The sequence below is a fragment of the Achroia grisella genome, unplaced genomic scaffold (genome assembly GCF_030625045.1).
Source record: "Achroia grisella isolate CSIRO2021 unplaced genomic scaffold, CSIRO_AGI_Agris_v1 utg856, whole genome shotgun sequence".
Lineage (NCBI taxonomy): Eukaryota > Metazoa > Arthropoda > Insecta > Lepidoptera > Pyralidae > Achroia > Achroia grisella.
The window spans coordinates 3,154,766-3,167,825 of record NW_026713045.1 but is presented as its reverse complement, the minus strand read 5'-3'; the positions used below and the strand labels follow the sequence as shown (position 1 = coordinate 3,167,825).

General features: G+C 32.8%; 2 protein-coding genes across 4 annotated transcripts in view; one reads left to right on the top strand and one right to left on the bottom strand.

Annotated features, from left to right (window-relative positions):
• The window catches only part of LOC131852699 (leucine-rich repeat and calponin homology domain-containing protein), a 64,749-nt gene that overhangs the window by 41,118 nt on the left and 10,571 nt on the right, over positions 1-13,060 (bottom strand). The gene's annotated exons all lie outside the window — the stretch shown is intronic.
• On the top strand, positions 1,853-3,089 carry LOC131852700 (cAMP-dependent protein kinase catalytic subunit alpha-like). The gene has a single exon (XM_059203417.1). The coding sequence runs from the start codon at positions 1,853-1,855 to the stop codon at positions 2,972-2,974; it is 1,122 nt and encodes a 373-aa protein (XP_059059400.1). The 3' UTR covers positions 2,975-3,089.

Sequence of the window (13,060 nt, the reverse complement as noted above, 5' to 3'; positions counted from 1 at the left end):
ACTGCCCTCCCGACGTTTAGGCTGTAGCAATGTTATCTAATAGTATAGTAACTAGTTTTCACGCATTATTTTGTAAAGTCGGTATCTAAAGTCAGACGAACTGCATCAACATGTTGCACGATTAACCCAACTCTAACACGTAAAATTTGTCACGATCCGATAATCGACCGGACCGAGTTAGCGTGGGTTATATTATTGACGACCTCGCTGGTCTAGTGGATTAGCACAGCGCTTTACTTCCGATAAACACGGGTTCGAATCCACGTCCGATGCGAAATGTATTCACGACCTTATCTTGGGTTTAAATGGCATCGTGTGAATTGTCCAGCCTCATTATTATTATATTGAATCGCATAGATGATTTAACTATGGTAAACTTCTGCAAATCTTAGCAAAAAAGCGGTAGCTTAGTGCGCTATAATGTAAGATCTCAAAAAAGAATATGAACATTTTGACGTAATATTTTTAATAAATAATTAAGAATAAATTGGTTATGCATAGCAATTGATTTTAAATATAAGTATAAATTCAGATTTTTAATAAAAGCTATTATATCGAATGCCTTTCATCCCGTTTTAATCCCGTAATTTTGCATCAAATAATTATGTTAAACTGCCCATTTGTAGCCGAAAATATGAAGTTGAATAATATCTATTTCTACTGTCATTAACCTATACTATTGAATACTAGCTTTTGTCTTTCAATCAATCAATATTGAAATCGCACGCAATACACTGCCCTGGCAACCGGATTGAGTTACGAGCATACCTTTATACGTTAGCAATAATACTGCATGGCCCCGTTCGCGTATCACCTACGATGAAACGAGTATATTGAATTACAATTGGTCTCTTACATAATTAAAACTGACCTGTGTAAATAATTCACATAATTTAAAACCATATGTCGTTGTTATCGCTTTTCCATGACCAACATCTGGCTCGAAGGATCATATTATTCTTAGAACGTCAACGGTCGCTGTCATTTCGGTTTTATTGATGCGTCATCGTAATAAAAAATGTACGTACATATAATTTTGCAAGTAGAATGTATTTCATGTTATGGCTAACTAACGGTATTGTAACAAATGCCAACAGCTATAGTTTTATATATGACAGCCGACCCACTAATACCTAATAAGAACACTCATAAATAATACAAGAGTAATTCGAATTACTGCGGCGAAATTATAAGCGTGCCTGTATGATAGTAGTGCGAAATTAATAAACGTAACGCAGCAACAACTGTATAGGTAATATGTACCTGAAAGAAGTTAATGTACTATTAATTGTAATGTAATCACTCGTTAATTACTGCTGTGCAATTTCGAATAGAATTCTACAGCTGTGATTTTTGTATTGTTTAGCTCTTATTGTTTTTAATGTTGTATTATTAACGGTTACCGATTTTTAAGTTCCAGATAAGTGTAAACATCAACAGTAATTTAACAGTTGTTTAGTTACGCAGCTTAATAATAATAATATGTTATATAAAATTTTCTGGTCGTATAATGGCAAAATCGTAATATGTTTGGACAAAGCATGGAAGAGGGAGAAAACTTTCACGTGTCTGATCAATACACTAGTCGGGACGGCGACCGGCTGGCGCGGTATGGCGTGGCACCCCTAAACAGCTGATCGGTAGGGGTTGGCCGTCCGTTCACCCCGCACTCTGTACTCGCAACACCCTCGTTTACTTTCGATTTTGTACAAACATTAGTAGATTTCTTTAAGTAAGTACCTACGAAGGATACAATTTCAAATAAATAACATTCTGCATTGGTATTGCATAAGATAAATCACGATGGCTGTGAGCCAACTGTTACCGTGATGTCATTTATGAAATATGTAAAATGTACTCGCGTAAAAATGTTGGTCCATCGAAAGAAATATCGTACCGTCCACCCTCTCAGTCTACATCTCTGGAAGTAAATGACGGCTATACGGAACAACAACAATTGCAGTACACTAAATATTTAAGACAGCTAAAGAATGAATTTGAACAGCGTTGGTGTAAAAATCCTACGTTCGATATTGTTTTTTCAGAACTAGAACGCGTGCGAACTCTAGGTACGGGAGCTTTTGGCAGAGTAATACTGTTAAGACATACAAAAAGTTACAAACATTACGCAATGAAGGTACTGGAAAAAGAAAAGGTAATAAAAATGAAGCAAGTGGATCACACGTTGTATGAGAAACGTATTCTGGAAGCCATAAAATTTCCCTTTACAGTATCTATGGAATTTAGTTTCAAGGATAATAGCTATATTTACTTTATAATGCCCTTTGTACCAGGCGGAGAAATGTTCACTCACCTCCGAAGAATGGGTAAATTCGAAGAGCCTTTAGCAAAATTTTACGCTAGTCAAGTAGTTTTAGCATTAGAATACCTACACTTCTGCAATTTAGTGTACAGGGATTTGAAACCTGAAAATATATTGATCGATAAAACTGGTTACTTAAAAATCACAGATTTTGGTTTTTGCAAAATACTACAAGGTAGAACGTGGACTTTATGTGGAACTCCTGAATATCTTGCTCCGGAGCTAATTTTAAGCAAAGGATATGGGTTTTCTGTCGATTGGTGGTCATTTGGTGTCTTGCTATTTGAAATGAATGCAGGATATCCTCCATTTTATGCAACTGATCCCATGAAAACATACGAAAAAATTGTCGGCGCAAAATACAGATGTCCTTCTAGTTTCAATGCCGATTTGAGAGATCTCGTGAGAAATGTACTTCAGGCGGATATTACTAAAAGATTTGGCGTTATGAAAAATGGAGTGATGGATTATAAGAACCACAGATGGTTCAGAGGGATTGAGTGGGAAGCTCTTCTTAACTGTCGGATTCCTCCGCCATTTATTCCGAAATATAGATCTCCGGGTGACACGAGTAATTTTGAACGTTACGATGAAGAGACAATAATGCCTGCTTCTTATTGCCGCTTCGAATCTGAATTTATAGACTTCTAATAAAGATTTACTACGGTAATAAGATGGTATGATATATATATGACACGAAAGTGGTGTAAATTAAGATATATTTGGAATAATGTATGAGAGAGGTTCATGTTGAAAAAAAAAAGTTTAGAAGATATAATGAAAATATTTAGTTTGTTTTATTTGTGTTTTTCTATCAATCTAATATGACTTCTTATCGATATAAGGACACTTCGCCACTCACATTAATATCAATTGAAACATGAAAAGGAACATCTTCGTCCGGCGTTGTGTCTTTTCGTGTCTAGTCGTTTTGTTTGGACATGATTTGTATTCGTAATTGAGCACGTGCGTGGGGCTCCCCTCACGACATGCGCCCGCGCAGTGCCAAGGGACTGTAATGATACACATTCGAGGGCACGCGACGAAACACACTTTATTTTTAGAATAGAATATTTTATGTTTATTGTTATTATTCTGGGATTTGTTTTTGTCATTATAATAGACGATCTTTCAACAAATGTGGCATAAAAAAAGCTGTAAAAACATTTTAACTACTATATTATATTAATAAGTTTATTAACTTTAGGTTTCTGGGCAACGTTATAAATGTATATGGAGGTACAGAGTTGAGTATTTTTTTATAGACATATCCTTACGTACCTAATGAAATAGCTAACACGCTGAATAATATCCGATATGTTAGCTATATCAGCTAAGATATCGGATATTATTTACCACATAAGTAATTTCAATCATTTAATACCATGAAAAATAACATAACAGTAGTTTTAGCTATGAAGTGGTCTTCCAAAGGAATACGTTATGTTCTCGTATATAGATGACCCGAATTGACTTGGAGCTTTTGCCAAGATTAGCATGAGTAATGATATATTAAGAATGTTTGGCTCTCTATCTCTGAATATTTGGCTACTTATCGAATACCATATATAATATTGTATTGTGAATATACAGAAGAAAAGCTGAAGAGGTTAGCTGATAGAGAATACCATATGGTATTAAGCTCGCCTTTTGTACAATAAAGAAAAAAACATGTGTACCTTACAAATTCTTATTTAAAAATGTATACAGATTTTTTTGTTGTCATGAATATTCATTATCCTTCACTTATCTTCTTACAAAATACTAGCTATATACCACAGTGCTGCTCGCGCGGAAAACATGAATATTATTCGCAGACTTTCAGCAGAAAATTTTGTCACTTTATATTAGCATAGATGGATACTCGCCAAATGCATAGGATATGTAAGTCATTGGAAAATTATCTATAATGTCTTTAATTCACCAATGGAATAGGCATTGGGTACAACAATGAAACATCACAGAACAAAGACCTATGTGCAACTCACGTATTTACGAACTCAACCAAGTGGAAAAAAGGTAACAACATTCGTTTTACTGACGATGAGGGTCACCAGAAAAATAGAAAAAAAGAGTAGTTTCCTTACAGTAATTACTTACTTATAATTTACGAATAGGTACATCGGCATTATTTAGTACGACACATTGAACTCGGAAGACATTAAATTTATAACGATCTTTTATCTGCAATACAAATATTCCTTAACTTTTGGTAAGAGATATTACTGAAAGATTTGGATTTATAGAAAACGGACTGGTTGGCTCTTTTTCGACAACTTCTATGGTGCATTTTTTCTCAATATAAGGTTCATTTAGCATTATTTATACAGTATCAAAATAAGTGACAACAAGTAATTATAATAATATATGCGTAGTAACTATTACATATAACAGATCTACTTGCAAAGAATGATAATAATAGATTTTAAACATTGCTGAAGTCTTGTTGGTACCTCAAATAAAGAAAATTTATATATAAAGCAATAGCAATCTCTTATCACAACCTTCGTGCAGACTCCCTTAAGATGAAAATTTTCATGATTAACTATTTATTGTGGAATCATGGGGAAACTCATCCGATTGAACTGGTGTACCACTACCATCATGGTGGACAACATAATGTAATATCAAAGGTATTAATCCTGTATACACGGAGTAATAGTTACATTTTTATATACTTTACAAGCCGCAGGTAAAAATACGAACTCAAGCATTACAATAACACTCTGTTTATTATCAAATAAGCTTCCAAGCCCAAATCAATCATAGTAAATTAGATCATTCATGGGCCTACCGTCAAATGTAACGTAATTAGCTAAACTAAACCAAAACTAATTATACTAAAATCTATATATAACCACATTCGCCATTACGGAAGTTTACTCTTGTCTGATGGGTAGTACCTCATTGCCACCTATGTACCATCCACGTAGTCCCCGCAGAAAGTCATCCTTAAATTATTGGTAAATACGCCAGGATAGACTACCATTATCAACCATTAAAAATATACTTAACTATAACCACATCGTATCATTACGGAATTTAGTATATTATTTATTTTCACATTACAGTACATATTTTCATAGTTTACAGAGAAACAAAATAATTACTAAATTGAATACTTAAGTACTATCTACATTTAAACTTACAAAAAATTAAAATGTAATATACATTTTCATCCATTTATACAAATCTAGATAATATCCTATGTATATGTATCTCATAAAACAGTGTTGATAAACAATTCTACTGAATGCTTGTATAAATGTACTTAATAATTTATAGTTGTTTGTACAGGTGCAAATTACTATTCAAGTAGTTTGGCTCATTACAAAACTAATTGATAATCAAATAAATTTATATAAATAATACATTTGTAATCGGCTTTATGAGATACTCTATCAAGTGGACGGACATGGGCTATCTTTTATCTAATGAAATAATCTGGAAGGGGTTGAAAAGGGGGATGAAATATTGTGTAGATGAAGTCGAGGACAACATACAATCTCATAAACAAGATTACGAATGTAAATAGATTGTATTATAAGGACAGACATATACTATTTACATTTTTTTTATTCATAAGTCAGTTCAGCCGTTTCCTCGTGAAAAATAACAAACAAACAATCAGCATATATATCGATAATATTAGAATATATTAACACAATTATAAGTCATAAACTTTAACGGCAGATTACACAAGCAATCCGTATGAACATAAAACACAATTACATAAGAGTGAGAAGGGCTTTGAGAGCCGTCGCCGCCTGTGTTCAACGAGTTATCGAGCTATTGATAGGCTAAGATAGAAAGCCTCAAGTCCCGTTAGGGCTACCTTCCAATTCGATAACTGCATAACTTGAGACATATATTTTAAATGCACTGGTTCATTCATACTAACGTTGTAAATATAAGTGTCTGTCTATTACGTTTTACAACTAAACAGTTGAACGGAATTTAATGGAAATTGACGTAAATATAGATTATATCATAAGGATTTATATGGCAAATTCTTTCAAAGCTCAAGATTTCATTATAAAAGAAGCTGATTTGCAACCATGATGACAAACCTACGACGATCCCTGATTGACATTGCTCAATCATCATTACCTTTCTATTGTTCCATATTATAAGATGGGCGCAGTACCCATATGGTAATTAAAAAAGTAATAAAAAAAATTATATACATATAATTTTTTAGCATATTTTATTGTTGTCTCAAACAATTCACTTCATTTAAATACCAACTTTCCAAATACAGATGCTTGAGAATATTTATAAAGTATAAAATGATCTGAGGTTAATTCTAAATAATTAATTCAGGATTCAGGATATTAGCTTTATACCAATGGAAATAATTGTTCAATAAACGGAAATTTCTGAGAGGTTTGTTCATAATACTTTATTGTCCAGTAAAAACACTGAATATGAATGAACAAACGATCATAAGAAATGAATTGTACAATGGCGGACTTATACCAAATAAAGGATTTCTTCCAATCAACTTTGAATGACTAAGATTAGGAGGGGTAGAAACAGAGGGAACATTGATTACAACAGCAAAAAGTCTTTAATTTTCATAAAACGTACTTTACGTACTTGACACAATTACAGTTATTTTTTAGATATCCGAAACAAAAGTAAACACGTTTTTTTTATTTTTAGACAAAAATGGAAAAAAATACCAACCCTACGAAAACTTGCTAAGCATTGAAACAGTTGTTGAGTTAACGCCTAGGATGTGGGTCAGTGAATATGCGGAGGCTGCATGAAATGCAGTGAAACGCTAGGTTTGAGAGGGGGACTGAAAGAGAGATGTAAATATACTATGTATAAAATCTTGATCAACATATGTAGTAGTAAAAAAAACAATTTTTTTTAGTTAACTGATATGCCAAACAAACTGGCCCATCTTATGTATTCCATCATTATGTAGCCCATCTTATGATGATATACTGTACTTGCATGGTTACCATTTAGGTAACCATGCAAGTACAGTACATCATCATGTGATACTCATGGTATTCATATGTGGCCATTTCGGTTGATATCCCTCCGTATATATAATATCAGTTACATATATCACAATTACATCTTATTTCACAAAGCTGCTGTGAAACAGATACTTTGGAAAACGTCTATCAGCACATTTCATCGTTTCATTAGAAATTAATACTTAATATTTTTACAAAAATAAGAAATTATCGCTGTAGATACCATTATGCACATCATAGTATGTAATGTTCACAATTTTAATTTTAACAATGTGTTGTATTAGAATAAACCTACTTAAAAACGGATATAACGAAATTATTCTTATCTATACATGTCTTCGCTTATCTAAGGCGAACTTACAGTACTTTACATTCTTGAAACCAGCATAGTGTGGGTGTAGTAAAATTACGAGAATATTAGATAGCTAGTTATCCCTAATTAAACAAGTATAGTCCGGTATTTAGAGAGACGTGAAGTGGGTTACCCACTGGGTTTCCACACCCACGCAAGCATTAATGCTGTGGTTGGAAACATTGTGATTATACTTGTCTGTATATCTAGATTAATACCAAATGGATGTGTGATGTGACAAGAATAGACAAGATAAAGAATGAAGACTTCACAGGAAGTATGAACGTAGCGAATGAGAAAATATTATAAACAAAGTATTGGCGACATAACATAATCTTTATAATATTTTCTTATTTTGAACCACGTTCTTATGTACAAATTTTTACTTTTATGTTTTGTGTCGAATATACTCTCTACAGCAAAGAATTAGTCTAGTTATTTATTTGACCATAAACGACATTCTACCGTTTAGAACCGTTGCCAACCGCATTGGAAAGATATGTAATAATGTGGTTATAAGGGTAAAAATATATGTATAGACTGTGTGAAAGATGTTATGGCAAGAAAGGGAGTGAATATCGAAATCACAGTGAACAGAAATGACGGGATTTATTCTGACACCTTATAAGAAAAAATAAAATTACCAATGTTATTATATAAACAAACAACAAATTAGTGTGATGTATAGTGGAAATTATTCTTCATTTCGTTTTAAAATTGAGTTGATAAGTTAATTATAATTATTTATAGAACATATATAAATAATTGTATGTATTATAATTAATATGACACTATTCTGTTATCACAATTAAATGAACTCAACAGCTGCTAAGAAGTCTCAATAAGAGTTCTTTGTATTATTTTATCTTAGCGATAAACTCACGCGCATGTCGAACACAGACGCCCGCGCACATCTCGCTGTAGTTAATTTTACACTGTTAATTGAATCAATGCACTTCCCACGACGTTATACATACACGCTATCGCTGAGAAACTGTATATATAACTTTTTGTTGCATAAGTGATCACATACATATTTAGAGAAAACCATTGATTAATTTATTGTTAACTTTTTTTATATTGAAACTGACAATAAAAGTTAAATTGTATTACACGTTTAGATTGTACAGCAAATTATAAATTAATAATCAACGGAGAAATATCGCAGGAGACATGCCCAGACAGCACATTCGCAGAGGAACTCATCACTACCTGCATACAAATTTATTTTAACACATATAAACCGAGACTATAAAAAAGCTATCACACTGGTGTGGTTTCAATAATAGTATACGTTCCACATCAGTGGTCGGGTAAACTTAAATCAGTATTCTAACCAACACCGCGACACAATGGGCGTCGAATAAGAATGACATATTGTAAACTTCGCCTAACGTAAGGCGCCGTTGCTATGAACGTAAGCAAATTGGCACTAATAATATTCAAAATAGAACTATTTCATTATGAGTACATATATACGAATACATGTACAGTCAGTCTTTAACCCTTTGGAACAAATTTACCTCAATTTACCTTGAGTTTACAACCAATGAAGCGATCAGTTGGAAAATTAAAAGGGGGCAGATCCAGAGTTGTCCTTGCATCTCTATTATAAATAAGCACGAGGTCATTTTTTTCTATACAAGTACATTGTATAGAAAAAAAAAACTTCGATTTCGACGCCAAAACATATGAAAATGATACAAACGTATAATTTCTCATTCCAAGTTTGTTTACAGTTTTTCTAACTCCCACTTGTCTGCCCACACAAAAACTGGCTCTACAATATACCTGCGTAACGTATGTCACCATTTGAATGGGATGTTCAAATACTGTCTCTCTCACTCCCACGAGACGTGTTCGCCCGTTTCCTCTGTTGGTATACGTGGAAAGGTAACAAGAATGGAAGTAGATAATCGATTGTAAAATTATAATTGTCGTCATCCTAGGCTTTGTGACATAGGCGATAAGATTGAAAATGTTGTTTTTTGTTACAGGTCATAAGCAGCGGACTGGAATAGCCTGGTGGTTGTTATCGTCCCTTGTATCCGGAACGTTTGTGACGCTTGGGAGCGTTTATGCACCTGTCGCCATTATTGTTGTTGCAGTAAATTTGTATAAGCAACGAACAGTACTTACATACCTAATTCTCCTACAGATTGTATAATTAATCATGCAGGACAAACCGGGAGTTGGTTGTATAATTAATAATTTGTTAGTCATTGTGGTTTATGGTCTATAAGACTACGTCGTAATAGTCACAATTTTCATAAATCGGTAATTCCTTCAGTCCATAATTACCTTCTATTTTATCGTTATAATTTTATTTTAACCCATAAAGATAAGGATTTTTCTCTCAATTTCTGTTTCAGGAGCTTTCAGAATTAAAATGCTGAATGGGTTTTAATAAAAAAAAACGTCGATATATATTGTACGTGGTACACGTAGTAACGTGGTAGGACAGATATAGGATACTTGTTAATATAATTTTCATGGGATCCTATAAAACGTTTCTGATGTAAAATAATCTTAACACAAAATAATAATTAAAGGACTAACACTTCTAATAAAATAAGAAATAATTCGGAGGCAGGTACAAGAAAATTACGTGATCAGTAAAACTTACATACTTGTTATGGAAAAATATCTAAAAGAGCCTATTGTACAAACGCGTTCTTAATGAAACAAGGCCTTGATAGTGACATCACCATATTAATGTTATGGAGGTAAATACACTATTAATGACATACGAAGCTAATTGAGCCTGAGACAAAATACTATGAACTACAAAACAGTTTCACACGTACTTGATTAAAAGGTTCTTTTAATAATTTCTTCACGAATGAATACATTACACTTCTAAATCAATTCTATTTATTTGGAACACTCATCTTTTTCTTGTTTCTCTCTAAGTTCTTCACTTTTTCCAAATTAAACGTTTTCTTTATGAAACCGAGTTATAAGGCATTAAAAAAATGTTGCTATTACAAACAAATAAAGAATGTTGAACTTTATATTGTGTGGTAGCTTAGGCAACTGACCCTAAGGTCAGGCTGCATAACTTACAGACGCCTTGTTGGGTCCAGATCTAGAAATCGTGACGATGGAGGTACTTTCCCCCTGACTTCACAGTGTGCTGTGAAATTTGTAACTAATTTCATTCTAGCATTCATTTGTAGAAACATGTCATCAGGGAAAATGCATTTACGTAATATAGTTTCAACTTCTATTGACAGTAAATTTTTAAATAGTACAAACAAATACATGCCACTACGCTGATATGTGCAAAATAAATTATTTAATAAAATAGAAAAAGAAATGGTATTGATAAAGAATACATAGAATTAGTCTTTAAGGATATATTTAGCCAAAAGCCTAGGTGATGAGACTACATTTTTCTTCTTTTATTTAAAGAAACAAAGCGCAAAATTGAAAGGAATTTAAAACCTTAACCTTACAAACTGTGCGGTCTAGTGATCAATTTAGTATGAAAATTTTCAAATTCGTATTTTCAAAATTATACTTTTTTTAGTACCTCTTCTATCGCTTTCGGTTTGGTATACCCTGTATAGTTCAGATTTACATTATTTTGTTTTTAAAACGGCGTAAATAATTTCTGTATTACTTATTCCACTTTCAATCTATTTCCGTACTTATCTCCGAAATAAGAATCGCTAATGATAATGTTATCAAATTATACGTATTTAGTAAAAATGTCAGGTAGGTACGTCATAATTATCAAATACAATTATGCATGTTACCCACCTATTATTATCATCAATAGGTGGGATAGTGGAGGAATTGTTAGCAATGAGAATGAGTCCACGTGATCCGCTCTGGAAACTATCGTGGTAAATTTCTGGTGGAATCGTGATGGGATAACTGACCTGACTTCATCCTCAAACTGAAATCTTCGTCTACCATTTAATATAGCTCAAGGAACTCCCCCTTGACCATTCCATTATTATCAATATAAAAAGTTATCAATACGTGATGTTATGTAGAGTAGATAATTCTACGAGCATTTCAAAACCGCTAGCTTCACTCTCTCCGCATCCGATTATATCGACGAGTTAGATAAACATTGACTCGTTTGAACCACTATCCGAACCAGTGATGCCAGCCAGGGGTGAATCCTACCTGATCTGAGGGGATTTTGTTGCGAACGGAAATTTGGGACAACAAAATATTTATTGTGAGGAAGACAATTAAAGCAGGGGAGAAGTGAAAATATTTTATTATGTTTAATATTATTTCAATTAAGACGACAAGAAAAACAAGATACCTACTAGAGTACTAAATATTAGACTGGACTACATTAACTAATTATATGAAATTAAAATTTTCTTTAAAATTGAATTGCAGTGGGATTTTGGTCAACATTTGGGGAAAGCAAGCCGGTAATCTGACAACACGATTCTAATAGAACTAACTAACACTCAAGTCAAAAGTATACTGCATTGCAGTACACTGCGGCAGGTCAATCATCGTTTGCCTTTGTTGAAGTACCTGTTAATTTTAGTATGTGGTTTGTATGCTTCGCCAAATGCATAGTTATTATATGCGTTTTAAAAGAAAGAAACAAGTATAATAAAATATTTTTTTACTAATTCATATACTCTTATTACGCACATTATATTACACACTAGCTGTTCCCGCGTCTTCGTCCACGTGGAATTTGACTTTATTTTTCTAAAATAAAAGTAGCCTAAGTACTCCTTATTACATCAGCTACCTGCCAAAAAAAGTCCCGTCAAAATCGCTCCAGCCACTTCAGGGATTATCCGGAACAAACAGACAGACAGAAAAAAATTGTAAAAAAAATTATTTTGCTGTATAAATACGGTAAGTACGTATTTATATTCATATGCATGTAATAAAAAACGGTTTTTCAATATTACAAACAGACACTCTTTTTTTATATGTATAGATGTATAAATTAGCAGTTTATTTCATTAACACAAAATATTTATAAATAAAAATATAGAACACAGATATTAGATTATACATTACGGAAGAAATGAGTCCATTTAAATCATTTTAACTCGTTCATTTATTCTTATTACGTTGTTATACATTAGCAACTTCTTTCTTTAAAAAAAAGCAATTAAAGATGAGTTAAATAACTAAATCACAATGAAAAAGTCTTGAGTTCATACTTGGCCGGCACCAAAAAAAAACTTTGTGTAACAGTTTATATTTCTGACTCCAGTGAAGAAAACGCCGTAAGTACATCCCAAAATTAATGCTGTGGATGACACTATTCGGGCTTATAGTCGTGATGGTATATATATATATATATATATATATATATATATATATATATGAACTACGTTCCAGTGAGCCGGAATGACTGAATTTATTCTCTGTACTATCATCGTCCATTGATGC

Excerpts from the sequence above, each read along its gene's own strand:
- LOC131852700 (XM_059203417.1), top strand. The coding sequence starts at position 1,853 with ATGTACTCGCGTAAAAATGTTGGTCCATCGAAAGAAATATCGTACCGT.